The sequence below is a fragment of the Sparus aurata genome, chromosome 20 (assembly GCF_900880675.1).
Source record: "Sparus aurata chromosome 20, fSpaAur1.1, whole genome shotgun sequence".
Taxonomy (NCBI): Eukaryota; Metazoa; Chordata; class Actinopteri; order Spariformes; family Sparidae; genus Sparus; species Sparus aurata.
The window spans coordinates 12,922,797-12,938,407 of NC_044206.1; the positions used below are offsets into that span (position 1 = coordinate 12,922,797).

General features: G+C 47.6%; 1 protein-coding gene across 5 annotated transcripts in view; it reads right to left on the reverse strand.

The window, feature by feature from the left end:
- Positions 1-12,153: 12,153 nt before the first annotated feature.
- ankfn1b (ankyrin repeat and fibronectin type III domain containing 1b) overlaps positions 12,154-15,611 on the reverse strand; it is a 141,970-nt gene continuing 138,512 nt past the window's right edge. For all 5 annotated transcript variants that reach the window (XM_030400130.1, XM_030400132.1, XM_030400131.1 and 2 more), the window contains 5 exons: positions 15,342-15,510; positions 15,030-15,196; positions 14,653-14,860; positions 13,852-14,558; positions 12,154-13,764 (listed from right to left, as the gene is read on the reverse strand). In XM_030400130.1, coding sequence (XP_030255990.1) covers positions 13,471-13,764; positions 13,852-14,558; positions 14,653-14,860; positions 15,030-15,196; positions 15,342-15,510 — 1,545 coding nt within the window. In that variant the 3' untranslated portion in view covers positions 12,154-13,470. The remainder of the gene's footprint in view (positions 13,765-13,851; positions 14,559-14,652; positions 14,861-15,029; positions 15,197-15,341; positions 15,511-15,611) is intronic.

Genomic DNA, 15,611 nt, shown 5'->3' on the forward strand with positions numbered 1-15,611 from the left:
CAGTAGAAGTATCGTCAGTCTGTCTGTGGCATGCGGTGGTGCTGACCTTCCCTCTCTCCTCTCCTCTCCTCTCCTCAGGCCTGGTGACTCTCTGACTGGCTCTGGCTCCACCAGGCGCCCCACCCACCCCTCTGCACCGCTCACACACAGGTGCTAGCGGGACAGCTGGCTGCCCGCTATGTCCGCAACTTGTCCGGTGAAGTCTTCCCTGTGCCGCTCTGATATTTGCTTTACGTGATGCAACAGGCCTAGCGGAGTAGCTGCTATCTTTTATTGTTTTGTAAATGTGTTGTAGCCAGAAGTAAGCTCAAATTAGCGCCCAAAACAACATTTACTGAGCCATTTATATCACAATATGAACATTCCCTGTAGGTGTGTATGTGAGAGAGAGACGGAAACATGTGATCCAATCGGCTCCAGACGCTGTTTACCTGCCTGTTTGTCTAATATTTGGTCAGTTGATCCAACTATTCAGCTCTAACATCTTCATGCTGGGCCTGTGGGCACACACATACACACATACACACACACACACACACACACACACACAGAGCATTATAATGAACGAGTCTGACATTAATCCGCGAGGGTTTGGTCCTCAGCAGGGCAGGGCTCAGGGCCTTGAAGATGAAGCTGAGATGGACATGTGTGATATAACACCACAGAAGAAGAGGGCGGAGGGAGGGGGGCAGGTTCGCAAACGATCTGGTCAGAATGAGTCATGAAGATCCCCCGAGGAAGTCCGCGGCTTTCCATGAAATCCGAATTCTTCACAGCGCCTATGTCTCTGTGTTTGACTGAGTGCTTATTTATTCACATGTGTGAGCCTGTTGCTAACGGTGCTGTCAGAGAGTGTGTCTGTACAATTTTGCATGCCTTTGTTTGTGTATACAGTATGTGTGTTTAAGTGTGTGTGCGTGTGTGTGTGTGTGTGCAATCAGCGAGTCTGGAATGTTTCAAGCCACCGTGAATCTGGACGATCACACAACATTGTGATCCTGCGCTACATGTGCTGCGAGCTCAGGGCGAGCTTATCTTGTTGCGGTGAGACGAGGGTGTCTTTAAAACAAAAGCATGTAACTGTTTCACCTGCATAAAGCAGCCTCAGAATCATTCCGTCGCTTTCACCTTGCTCCGCCGTATCACTTGTTTCGGTGCCGAGCGGGTAGGAGAAACTGTCCTTTTCCCTCTGACGCCCTCCAGCCGCTCTGCCTCCAAGTCCAGTTTCCTGAAACCAACCTGTAATTGCTGCGTACTGCAGCTAAAAGTTAGCTCTAAAGACACTTGGAATGTGTTAAAATCGCTGTCAGACGAGCGTTGGACCACTGACAGGAGGAGGTTTTCAGGCCCGGGTGCCGCGACGAGCACCAGAAACCAGAGCCAGGTGAGCGGGTATCGAAACCGAGCTCAGCAGCCTCTACGATTTGAAGAAGACCGAATCCCTGAGCGTGCATGTTTACATCAAGACAAGATATGACATTGTTACGAGGTGCCGAGTTACGTTCATAGTTAGCACGTAAAGTTACATTGTGTTACATACCAATGTTGCTTTAATGTCAGACATTGATCAAAAATGTGATGAATGCAATGATGCTGAGAAATGCCTCGTGACATGTTTTTTTCTTCCTTAGAATAATAACGTGTCTGATGGGTTTCAAGAAAAGTCACACTTTTGGCAGGCGAATGTGAAAACAGCCTCGTGTCTCTGCACATACATTTAAATGGCTAAGATGAAGCGAAAAGCAAGATTCAATCGACGTCAAGACGGAGGGGATGTCTCATGGGATGTGGCTTTGTTCGTTAATGTCTGTGCAGGAACCCCAGATTTGTTGTGTTAAGTTGTTTTCATCCTGTGCAGGGATGGCAGATGAAAATGCGCCTTATGGTTCAATCTGGCACATTTGTATCACATTAATCTTAATTTGCATGTGCTGTCCCTGACATCGAAGTGAATACATTAAACAAACACACCAGGGATTCAACAGTGTGAGATTTTGATGGCATGACAACAGTTGATTGTGTAGTATTATGGACATGACACAATTACTCAATTATTCTTATAGTATCATCATTAACAGTGACCCTGAATGGACGCAAACAGAAATGTTTTTATTTATAATAACTTTACAAAATACTATGTCCAGACAGTCATACAGTGTGATACAAACAAACTCTCTTTGTTTTCATGACTGAATAAACCGGATAAACAAACTGACCTTAAAGGACGACACAATGTCACACTGTTTTACTTTGTTTATATGTGGCGGACCCTGCCACCTCTCTAGCTTCAAACAGTGTTCTGGGGACCTTTTATTGTCTGAGAACAGCTTGTTTATTCAGTTATGGAAGAAATCCATATTTCTGAATTTGCATTGAAATGTTGTAATAAAATTTGCTTTAATATTTACAATATTCAGAATTTCCTCTCCAAAACTACACATTCCCCCTTTAAACATTTCTTCAACTGTGATTCTAGGGAGTTTTTTTTTTTATTTGCTGTGTTTTGCCCGTGATAGCTGTAAAACACACGTAAAGGGAATGTTGTAGCTGATAGAGCTGTAGCTGAAGTATAGAAAGAAGTGGAAGATGGGACTGAAGCACTGAAGGACATTGAATGGTAGTTAAAGTAACGGTGAAGACAAAAAGACGAATATGGATAAACATATTCAAAGTGCTGTCTCCATACATCGATTAGATAGATCTCTTTATCGCTATCGCTAAGTGTGGACTCAAGATCGCTCAGGTAAACACCCTCAATGTGTGTGTGTGTGTGTGTGTGTGTGCGAGCCCACATGTAAGCCTGCACACACCCCTCCACCCCCTCCTCCTCCTCCTCCTCCTCCTCCTCCTCCTCACTGCATCCAGGGGGATTTATTTGACCCCTTATTGCCAGCGGTGAGCCTGTGGTGGAGATGAAAGCATGCCTTCCCAGTGTGGCCCCAGTTTCTATAGCTATGGACACAGACTCACACTGGTTGGGGACAATGGAGGGGCCCTGCCACTCGCCCCTGCCAGAGCCTTCTCCTCTCCCCACCCCATCCGTCACCGCAATCATATTTTCAAAACAATAACACAGCCGGGGGGGCGGGCATGATTGAAGTGTGTGCGTGTTTGATCTGTTGGTATGCAAGTGTCTGTGTGTGTGTGTGTGTGTGTGTGTGTGTGTCCTTTGTGTGGCGTTATTTTTAGGCATGTTTCATCTGAGTGTGAACATGCTCATTTGACTCGTAGGTCCGTACACGCATTCACGAAGCAACTGTGCGCAGGCATACTTTTGTGTGTGCAGATGCGTGTGTGTGTGTGTGTGTTTGTGTAGTGTGTGTGTGCATGCAGTGAGCCGGGCCTTTGATGGCGTGGCCGGAGCGTGCCTAATGTGACTGCTTGCTGGGGTGGAGGTGGGGTGGAGGGGGGGGGTGGCAGCGTTGAGCCTCCTGCCCTCGTACTGTCTACCCTGCCGTGGCCCAAGGCTCCCCCTGCAAACTTGAAAGGACCAAAGGAATCCCCCCTAAACCCCCCGACGCCGCCCCCCCACATGTTTTCAGAAGGCATGACATCATCCCTCGCACAAAGGAGGCTGGAGCTGGGGTTAATATGGATGTATGTGTGAATGTGTGTGTGTCGGATACAAGCCCATCGGTCACAGCGTTTGGCTGAAAACTGAGATTTGTCCTTTTCTCTCGCGTCCTCGTGATTTCTCGATTCCCCCCCCTCCCTTGACTTCAAACTTGCAGTCTGACTCCTTGCAAACATTTCTTCCTTTTATTGCGTGAGGCGAGCTGGTGTTTTTCCCTCTTCTTCTCCTTTTTGAGACCACTTTCATGTCGATGTCTAACATAGATTTGATCCTAAATGTCTGGGGAAAAGAAAAGAAATTGCTTTCAGGTTGTTTGCCAGCCAGACCCGGGGTACTTAAACCGAGCACAGAATACCCCTCTGTCGGTCCTTCACTTCACTTCCCCTTCCCTCTCTCAGCTCCGTCCTGCCTCTCAGAATCTGTCTTTTTGTCATCAGCGCTGGCTCTCTTCGGAACCGCCCCCCCCCGGCTCCATTGCAGCAGACCCCTTCTGTCGGTTTTTTAAACGCAGGGTGGGTGAGGGAAGTCTGGAGCGCTTTCAAAACAAGCCAGAGCGCTTCGTAACGGTGCGGACGATGACAAACAGTTGACATGGGGAGCATCGGGAGGTTGCGGTGAGATTCCATGAGGATGTTGGATGAATTGTTTTGTCTTTAAGCTCCAACAGGAGAGGCTTCATGTCAAGATGATTCCATTTTGTGTAGTTCCCATGTCTGACAGGGAGCACCAAAATGTAGTTTCCCAGTAGAGACTACGTACATCCTCATCGAACGAACATATCTCCCAGGTTTTGAGGGAGCCAATTTTTGCCCCAGTGGAAATAAAATGTGGGCATTTTACATTTCTGCAAACCGTGCGCAGGTTCGAATCGGCACAATATCGACATTTGCTCAACCAGTTCCCGATGACATTCCCATTTCATGCATGTGAGCTTTCCAACTTGTCAAGCGGCTGACGGGATGGTGGTCGCGTAAATGGTCTGCATTTTTATAGCGCTTTTCCAGTCTAACGACAGCTCAAAGCGCTGTACAACACATGCCACATTCACCCATTCACACACACATTCATACACTGATGACGGAGGCTGCCATGCAAGGCGCCAACTGCTCATCAGGAGCAATTTGGGGTTCAGTATCTTGCTCAAGGACACTTCGACATGCAACTAGGGGGGGCTGGGATTCGAACTGGTGACCTACTCATCACTAGACGACCCGCTCTACCCACTGAGCCACAGCCGCCCACTGAGCCACAGCCGCCTGCGTACATCTGGGCAAGATGGCTGCCGAGTCAGAGACCACTGTTCAAGACGGTGTTTCAATGTTTGTAAGCAGGAGACTGAGTACTGAGTACTGAATACTTTTATCGAGGGGCTGCCGTGTTTCGATATTCTAAGCCGGGTTTGTAGAGACAGAACAGGGGAAGACCTGTCGAAATCAACACACACAGCCCTATATCTTCTTTTTTTGTGGTGCAGGGAATCATTTCCACCCAAAATAACAATTCCATTGAATGAGAGTAATTCCTTTATGCACTCTCACCTCTGCATCAATGACATTATTTTAAGAAAGGTTGATGTTTCGGTCACAAAAGACCTTTCCCATGAAACTGTCCTGGTTTTATCATGGGACTGACCCCTCGCCTTAAGGCAGAATATAGTAACCTCCTAACACTGTGGTTTTTGTGCCTAAACCCCACCAAACACATGAGCACAGCACTGTCAAAACAATCAAATAAAAAAAAAAATCAAGGACTGCAAAGCTGCAGCATGAAGAAATGTTAAGCTTCGACACATCAAACATTAAGTGTTTGGAGAAACGTTGAGTGCCAACATTTGTTTGGGCGCTCGGGCTGAGTGAGAACACATTTTATTACAAAACCCAGCTGGGATTTATACCTAAACAAATGATTTCATCGGATCCCGATAAGCACCGTCCACTCAAGCCAGTAATCCACCTGGATTATCAAAAGAAATGACGGCTAGACTTTAGAAAAATGAGACGTTTCGCTGTCAAAGTCTCGATTAGAAGGTGGCTATACACACCTTTGTGACAGCGGGGGGGCTGCTGAGGGCAAAAGCCACAGTCAAAGCCACCAGCATGGCTAATGTCACGGCCACTGAGTTGTAACTGCCACTCCCAATACACACACACACACACACACACACAGAAATCTGCACTCACACAAGAACTGAGAAGGAGTCAAGTTTTGCATTTCACACACACATTTCTTCATCACTTTTATCTCCTTCCTCTCTCCCTCTCTTTCACTCCCTCTCTCTCTCGCTCTGTTCTTACAAGTGTTGCTCAGAGGTGAGGGCTCGTCGCCCTCGCCTGTTTAATGGGCCGTCCGTTTGCCAACTGTTCCTTTGAGGGGGCCGATGCGTCGGGCGTCAGAGCCGGGATTTGGGAGGGAGGGCCGGTGCCGCTGGATCAGACAGATGGAGGGGGGTCCGGCTCCATTCATTTAGCTCCATGAGAACAACAGAGCCCCACTTCAAAAAACAAGGACGCAACCTGCCGGCCCCCATCGTCTGCAGGCATATGCAGACACACACATGCTACGACACATGCAAACACACATGTGCTCTTTTCTGAGCTCCTGTTTGATTCGATGCGTCTTAAATCTACCTCAAGGACATAAAGTCAACGCCCGGAGATAAAATTTTCACTGTTGCCGCTCACGCTGCATCTGCAGCTCGTCTGCCCCCCCCCCCATCCCAACACACACTTGCATGCATCCAACAGAACACACACATATGCACCATATGCACAGGGGGGCATAAAAAACACACAGGCTCCACGGTGCCCACCCCCATTCCCCGTCCCCCCACTTTCCCCAGGACTCCCTCCTCTGCTACCACCCAGCACACCCCCCCTCCTGAATTCACTGGCACTTCCAGAAAGCTCCGAGGCGCCAGCGGAGCGGGGCTCATCTCTTGGGAACAATAAAGCCAGATCTTCATAAAAACTTCAAAAAGGCCTCGCCAAGTGTTTTATAGGTGCTTTAAAGGTTTATGGGCCCTGGGGAGGGAGGGAGGGAGAGAGAAAGAGGGAGAGAGGGTGAGAGAGAGAGAGAGAGAAATGAGTGATGCAGTAGTGGCAGGCTTCACTTTTCCCACCCACAGAAAACACACGCATGACATACATACTGTATGTGCCACCGCTAATTCGCCAGTAAAAGCCAGGGTGATATCGGCTGGTGGTGGGCAGGGTGGGGTCGGGGTGGTGGTGGTGGTGGTGGTGGTGGTGGTGGTGGGGGGGGGGGGGGGGGTGGGGGGGGGATGTGAGGGGCTGAACAGGTGATCAGGAAGCGAAGAGGAGAGGAGAGAAGGGAGGGATGTCACGGCGGTGTCAGTAAAAAGCTGTCGAAGCTCGCATCCATCCCTCTGAGAAAGTTGCACATCTTGGTCCAACACGCCCGTTTCTGCTTCACGTAAAATGAGCTGCAAGGTCGTAAATGTGTGTGTGTGTGTGTGTGTGTGTGTTTGTGTGTTACCTTTGCGGGCCCTAATCCTAAACGACCTCAGGAAGGGGTCAAGTTGAAGAGCACGGAGGTGGAGCCCTTTGAGATTGGCAGGGATTAAGGGTTGGGAGCCTGCTCACTTTCAGGAGGCGTTGGTTCCCCGATCGGTTCAGGCGCACACAGAACTGGAGCCCTGGGCTCAAAGTGCAAACCAGCAGCCCGGACTGATCCAGTTCAGCTTAACGGCCTCTGAACCTGCCAAGGGAGGTTGCTGATGAAACCACCTGTCCGATGATTCTCCCGGATGCACGACTCCGCTTCGTCGCTGCAGATATTTTGATGAGTCACGAGTTGGTGCGCCCGAGTGAAGCAGACTCCCCCCTTTGAATCTCTTTTATGAGCATGAATAGCCACTATTCAGGGTGTCTTTGGAATGTTTTCTTTGTAGGCATTCAGATATATACCGGGGGTTATATTTAGCCCGGGTCCTCCTGGAGTCAGAAGGTTTAAAATTAGGAGGTGTCAGAATTCCAGCACAATTCTTAAGTTACTGTCAATAAACGGTAAAGGGCTGCTCTTAAAGGTGTAGCGGGTTGGCACGGATGCATTACGCCGTGATTTGTGTGTGATAAGCTGCTCGGGGGAGAGCTGTGTGTGAATCTGTCTCCGTACGGCACAAAAGTGTAAATCCTCCACATGGTATACGTGTGCATTTACACGTCTGAATGTCAGGATTCCAGAGCGCACGCCGCTCATGTGCACCGGTGTGTGTGTGTGTGTGTGTGTGTGTGTTTTCGCGCGTGTTTGTGCGTCCATCTGCACATTAGTGTTTGTAGGATCTGTTGACAGCGAAGCATGCAGCATTTTATTTGCTCAAGGGCTGAAAAAACACATGGCGCTAGCAAGGGAGCGCTGTGATATGAGCCCGCTGAAAGCAAGCTGGCCGAACCAGGGTTCAACCCCGGGATCAGGATTCAAGTGAGCACTCCAGCACACTGTGCACAGCTTCATCAGTGCACACGAAGGGTTAACATTAAAAACAGACATTTCAGATTTATTTTCAAATCACGTCTTCTGGCACATGTCAAACTAGGGGTTGACCTTTTTCATTTCAAGGATGGCTTTTTATCTGTGCTTGCATTCTCGCGATGCATTTGTGGAAATGCACTCCTCACACGCAGAAAATGCATTCATGAAAGTTTATTTCCATTACTTATAAGAGCACATCGAGCTTTCAACAGCACTAAATTAGCACGTAAACGGATATGTAAACAGGCTGTGACATGAATCGCTCGCCTATTTTATTTATAGTGTTTGTTGCTCATGTTTAATTTGAAAGTTTAACAGTTTGACTGGATGAAATATTCAAAATGTTTATCTCGATGTTGCCGTTATCGCCTTTTTCTGAGAGGAATTCATGTTGACACTTAGTAAAATGACAGTATCCATGAGACAGAGCTTGCTGCGGTGATGCGCAGGTGTTCTCCAGGTCACAAAGCAGCAGGGTGTGACCAGAGGTGAGACAGACTTTCAAAATAAAGTGCTCTATCAGTCTGTATGGAGATTTTAACAGTTTAATAATCTTGAAGAGCGGAATCCTCATTGAGGTTTAATTAGTAGTTTCTGGTTCTGTTAATAATGCAGCAAAATGATCTTTAAATCACGACTCCAACCAAGCTGCTAACAAAGCTCCGCTTATTCGGCAGCAGACACATTTCGTTTCCTATAAATTCTTCACAATGAAACTCCTCCGTTTATTAGTTGTATGAAAGCTTTTTATAATGAGGCAGCAAAATCAGGGAATGTTGGGCCTTCACCAGCAGTAACTTAACACGACGCACGAAAAACAGCTGAAAGCAAACATGGGAAATCAAACTGAGAGCAGAAACAGAGACATTGGAGAGAAACTACACTAAAAATGCCTTTCTTTCAGGTTTCCCCCACAGACGAGAGTTGAGCCTTAACACGCGTTCGTTTGAGATAGAGAAGCGCTAATCGGCGCAGCTCTGGTCGACTCCGTGTCTCCAAATGTGGCGTTACTTAGTAAGACGTTGTTTACGACCTTTATTTTCACCCACTTCAGACGGGGTGTGCGCCACATCTTTTAGCTTAGCAGCTACAGTGAAGATTTGTGTCGTTAAAATGGTGTAAACAATGCACATCACTCTGTCATGATGTCGTGACCAGACTCTACTGGCGCCTGTTTCAAATGCAAAAACACCACCTCGACATCAGCGATAGTAACGTCATTGTTCCTCCGTTCATGTGGCTGTGAGATTCTCTCTGCAGCTGCCCGCCAATCGGTTTTCATCAACCGGGTGGCAGACACCGATGAGGTCATTGCAGTATAGCATCTGTAGGAACAAGTGCCCTCTATTTGTCATTCACTCTGATTCATATCAGATGACTGAGCAGCTTTTAGATGTGATGAGGTGTGACGCGAGCGCTCGTGGTATTTTCATCTCATGAGCGCGGTGCCATCTCTCAAACAGGAAGTGTAAAGATGTCGTTCTTGCTCAGCGGCACACACTTGAAAGTTAGAAAACTTCCTACACTCGGGAGATCCGTTCAAAGAGAATAAAACCCACATAAACAGCAGAGGCTTTTATTTTGTAATATTAATTTATTGTTCAATAAAAATAGATTTTAAAAAAGTGACGTGATGTCTCCTTCATGACTTCGCCTGACGAATCTGCCAACAGCTCCTTGTAAACATGGGGCTTTATTTTTCGACTGGAGAGGGAATTTAAACCCCCTTCTTCCCCTTTCAGCATAATCTTAAAATGGACTACAACTTCACTGACCTTTGACCTCTGCAGTGATGACAGCCCCACATTCACTTCCTTTCACATTAAGGGCAGATACAGTACATTCATCCTGTGGTCTTGCTCGTCTATGTACATGGTTCCGTTTCTGCTCGTGTGATTCGTTTGTGCAGTCGTAAACTCGTAAAAACAGCTTTTTTTAACTTTTTTAACAACGTGAATAAAGAAGACATCTAAGCGCTAACACAAGAGTTCAAGCCATTATCCAAACCAATTACAACTCAGAACATCTTTATACAGTAGTCGCATGTGAGCACATCTTTGAAAACTAAACAGTGTAAACACTTTGAGTCGACTCCCCCCCTTGTCACAGGTTCCACCGTGAACCTGAAATGCTACAGTAACTGAGGCGAGGTCCAAGTGACGTCACCCATCAGACACTTCTCCGTTTGGACCTTTAGGGTGCTACATTTGGAAACGCTGCAGGTTATTGGAATGATACGACGTTGCTGAGCCTGGCTTTTCATAAGCTGAAAAATGGCTGCTATAAAAAAATAAAAACAAAATAAAATAAAACACAACAGCCTGCAGTAAGTTTCCGTGAGTGTGAAGGTTCATGTGATGAGGTTTCACTGACTGTTACAGTGAACAGAGAAACCGAAACTTGGCACAGGTTCCCAAAAATCAGCTGAAAAAGATGGTTTGAACTGTTAATTGGCCCTTTGTGGAGTCAGTGATACCTTTTATATCACTTTTCCCACAGGTGTTCTCTGTTATTATATTTAACTTATATTACTGTTGAATATTTTATTCTCTATTACTTTTCCTTATTTAAATAAAAAATAAGGAGTAATTGAGGTATCGGCTTATTTGAAACAGACTTCTCGCGTATCACGGTAAACTCTTGTGCAAACACTATGACTTTGCAAGGCGAGGGTCCCAGTTACTAGCTTACTAATGTGCTTCAATGTTTTCTGATTGATTAAGTTATGACTGCGTGACAGTTTGTAATAAATACTGTATCATTCCATCAAAATTAAAAACACGGGCTTCTCCAATGTTTGCAGCCATCTTTTGAAGGTATTTTAATAAAACTGCCTTGAAGTCTACACTGGTCAGCATTTCACTGTGCACGTGTTCTCCATGTAAGAAATCGTTGCATAGTAGATAGTAGTACAAAGTCGGCTGTAGATGTTTTGGTCGTTGTTTTTCTAAATTTGAAAACATGCGCACTGTTCAAATCACAAGTAGTCAAAACGTAATAGAGGTGAAGGAATAAAGAAATGCTGCAGGTTGATGAATTTGGATATACTGCAGTCATGGAGAGAGGAGAGTTTAAAGGATAGGTTCGCCCCGAAATAAAAATTCTGTCATTATCTGCTCACCCTCACGCCAATGAAAGGTCAAGTGAAGTTTCATAGACCGCCAAACATTTCTGGAGCTTCACAGCAAAACAGCGTTGTAGTATCAAGTGAAGTAGTTGGGGACTTGTTTAAAATATTAAAAGAAACTACAGAAACACGGCTCTGTGCAGCTCATCCATCAGCACACCATCTGTCTGCAGTGAGTGGACAAGCTTGTCCGCACATAGAGTGATTTAAAATCAGTTTGGGTTCTCGGACAGCTGTATGGAGCCACTCCATGTCTTTTTTGGTTGTTTTTGTTCCGATGTTACAGAGAACGCTACAACTCTGTTTTGCTGGGGGGATTAGATAATGACTTCATTTTTGAGTGGACTTATTCTATGACTTCTTTTCTAAGGACAGTTATGTTACCTGTACCATTAGTCGCATGACCCTCACACGGCAGGCAATAGCGATTCGTTGAGAGTCTCTCACTCAATGCGTTTATATGACACTCAAGAAAACCGAATTACTGCGTTAGTCTGACTATGATCGGATTTTTAAGATGCATGTATACACCTTAGTCTGACTAAAATCGGACCGGATCGGATTTCTCATAGTCGAATTACACCACGTAGATTATTCGATTGAAAGTCGCATTAACTCCTGCATGTATACGTTTCCAGCGGATCGGATCGGATTTTGCGTTCTGCACAGGCGCAAGATTTTTCCCCGGGGCCGTGAGCCGGAAGTAGATGGACGGCGGCGTCTTTCCTCCGAAATCACCGCAAGAAAGAGCGCCATTGTGCATCTAGTTTATTAAATTATCATGTACACCATATACGAAGTGTACAAAGATATAGCTTCGTCTCGCTCTTCGTACGCCATCTTTCTTGAATGCCGAGGCAGCTGGTGACGTAAAGAGGTCAGCCGGAGGTGGCCCCGTTAACACTAGTTGAAATGGGCACAGCGCCACCTAGCGTACCGGGGTATGACGTGCTTTTGGCAGTAATTCGATTTTCTCACCGGCATGTATACTCGGATAATTGCAGTTGTCCGATTGAGCAGCATAGTCGAACTATGGCTGTAATCTGACTAAGCTGTGCATGTAAACGCACTGACTCTGAAGCAGTTCAGGAGACAGCAACTTTACCAACAAACACTGAGCCTCTTAACAATTTAAGTCATCCCTTTCTACTAAAATCCCTCTGGGAGAGCCTGTTTGAGACTGATGGGAATACCTGGGAATATATCTGGGAATACCACTGAACCAAACACAACGAAACACTGAACAGGTTCACTTTTAGCACAGCATGACTACAGTACTGTAGATGTACTCGGCGCACGATTCTGGAAGGTGTACATGCTTTTTTCCCCCATCTATTAGAAAAACAAAAAGAAGTCAAGTATTGCTTTCTTTTTCCGCCTTGAAAGACCAGATTAGCTGGGTTGTTTTTTTTACATCACAAAATGAGATGATCGTTCTTGCTAGCTACACTATGAGCCTACTATACAGAGGATTTGTTGCTGCGGAGGGGAGAAAAAGAGCACCAGAGAGCCAGTGCCAGGTTCTTAAAGATGCAGCTTCCACCCTCCTCCTCCTCCTCCTCCTCCTCCTCCCCTCTCTCACACTCTCTATCAAGCTCTCTCGCCCTTGCTTGGCTGCTTCGCTACCAGACAGCACACTGGCCAAGAGCGGTTGAGTGACAGGCTGACGGGCCAAATCGTTGGGCCGATTGCGTCCCCAAGTGGAGACGCCAGCCCCCCTCTGTACTTCTCCCTTCCTTCCTGCCCTCTGGGCCGGGTCCAGAGCCCACATCCTGGGAACATGGGGCCGGACGGCTGCAGCCCACAGCTCTTTGGGAATGACACAATGAGAGAGTTCATAGGAAAAGCCGTGTCCGCGTGTGGCTGGGGGAGGAGATGATGCTGCCCATGTCGTTTTGGCAACGCGCACGGCCCGATGTGCTGGCGTCAATCATGCCAGAAGTCGAAAGCGGTGCTCCATTAATCTTGCTTAGCATCACAATCTTTTCCCCCGATGATCTCTGACAGTACAAAAAACTCTTTCCTCTTTGTTCCAGTGTTATTGTTCATTTGGTGTCCATATGAGGGTCTCATAAAAAAAAGGCTCCTTCATACGGGAGAACAGATTTCATGAAAACAGAAGCCTTTCAGAAAACACAGCAGAAAATATGACAAGGTGTTGTAGCTGCAGCGGTGGACGGTGACACCACGGTGAGACAGAACACTGTAGAGTTTAGGGGCCTGTTTGTACAAATGTGACAGTTCCAGTTTCTCTTATCTCATTCTCCCTTCTGAAGTATCACACCGTGGTGGCCCGGCTGTGTTTGAGCGCTAGTGGCGAGTAATCCTTTATACGGACGCACAGTTTGCCTCGCAGCCAGGGGTTCTGTAGCTCCAGGGGACAGAAATCATCCTGAAGCCACTTCTCTCTATTGTCCAAAACCAGCACAAGGCCAAAGTGCTTCAACTGTTCGGGGCTGTAGTAGATGCAGTGCTCCTGTTCGCCGCTGAGCATGCGCCGACACACTGTGTTCATCTCCTGCACCACCAGCTGCACCATCTCCCGCGCTGATGTTCCCGGAGTCACGCAAAGCTGAAACGAGGGCAGGAAGACATCATGTCACAAACCTGACAGCGGTTTTAAAGGTGAATACATCAACATGTCAAAACACATCCGTACCTTTACGCTGGTTTCCTTTGGCAGGCCTGTGCGGTACTGTGGGTACACTCTGAGCGTGGCGTGACAGCTTTTCCTGAGGGCAGCAGGTGACGGTGAGGAGAGTCTCTGTGTGCCGCTGTCCTCTGATAACGTACGAGCTGGTGGAAGCTGCGGTTGGCAGCGCTCAGCAGAGCAGCAGCGGTCCACTGACGAGGGCCTGTGCCATCTCTGCTGTGGTGAGGAGGAGGGCGAGGTGCAAGTGGCGTGGTAGCAGTAAGGCTGGTGGTGGGCTGAGGTGGTGGAGGGGAACTCCAGGCTGCTTGTCCTCACGCAGAAGGCCTGCCGCTTCTCTGTGATGTGCAACAGCTCAATCTGCCTGCTGGGCAGGATGAAGTCACTGTCAAACAGCTCCGGGGCCCCCCTTCGGCGAACTCCTCCTCCTCCGCCACACCGCTCGCCTTCCCTTCCGTGCTGCGGCTCCGAGGCCTGGAGGACATCTGGCGTTGAATCCCTCAGCGCTCCCCCTCCGCGTCCTCCCCCGCCGAGACACATCCCAACCCCTGAGCCGCTCCCATCGCTGCGCAGGAAACTGCGGGGCTCCAGCGACGCAGAGGACGAGAGGGGGGACGGGGGCAGCAGGTCCAGCTCACGGGGACTCTGGGCACGGCTGGAGTCGTAGTCACTGTCAGTGGTGAGGAAGACCTCCTCATCTGATAGTCCGGCAAAATCTGCAGAATGTGAGAAAGGCACTTAAAGACAGACAATTTCAACAAAAATATACCAGAATGTTGGTTTGTTAATATCAATAGAGTTGATTCTGACCTGAGTGCTTGCGGCAGGGTTCGGGTGAAGGCATGGGGGAGGGCATGAAGTCTGGCTGAGAGGAGGTGGAGGGAGGCTTCTCGGGCAACACCTCCTTAGAGAAGTCAATTATCCAGCTTATGGAGATGCCCCCCGTTGGCTGCTTGTAGCGGGCATACTGCAAGGCATCCATGATCCACCTCGCATCACGCCACACCTCCTCCATTTGCTGTCGAACATCGGCCATCAAGATACAACAATCAGTCTTTGTTAGAATCAAATGTCATATTGAACTAATAATGAATCATATTGATCCCACTTGCAACAGATACTACCCTATATAATCCAGATGTTGTAGCAAAACACGCTGCTTTTGTCCTTGGCTTGAATGGTCTTACCTGCATGTGTTCCTGGATCTGCTGGTGTTTCTTCTTTGCAGCCAGGAGCTCGGCCTCAGAGAAGGCCTCCCTTAGTGCCTGCTGGGACATGAGGGACTCCAACTCTAGCAGAGCCGATACTCTGCAGTACTGGCCGATGAAACTGGGGCAGTATGCATTAAAGTGGACTGTGGGAGAATCGAACAAGAAAACGGAAAATGTAACACCCTGTGCCAGTAAATACAGAAACATATAGATATGGAAAACAGCTGTTGGTGTCAAATATTTGAACTTCTTTCTGCCTACAATGTGATAAATGTAACATATACTGACCCAGTTCAAAGATCTGTAGGGGCAGGGTGAGGAAGCCAGAGCGGGGGGAGTATGGATTGTTCTGACCAGGAGCGGTGCACACTTCATCTGAAGGCGGCAGGAGGAGCAGGAAGGACACTTTCTCCCCAAACTCCACCACTTCCTGGCTGTAGATACGGAAGTCCTGTGCCTAAACGTACAGAGAGACGTGAACTCAGAGGAACCTCTGCCAGTTAAGTTTAACTCTAACCTCAAAGCAGTGACAGAATACTGACAATATGTCCACTTCAA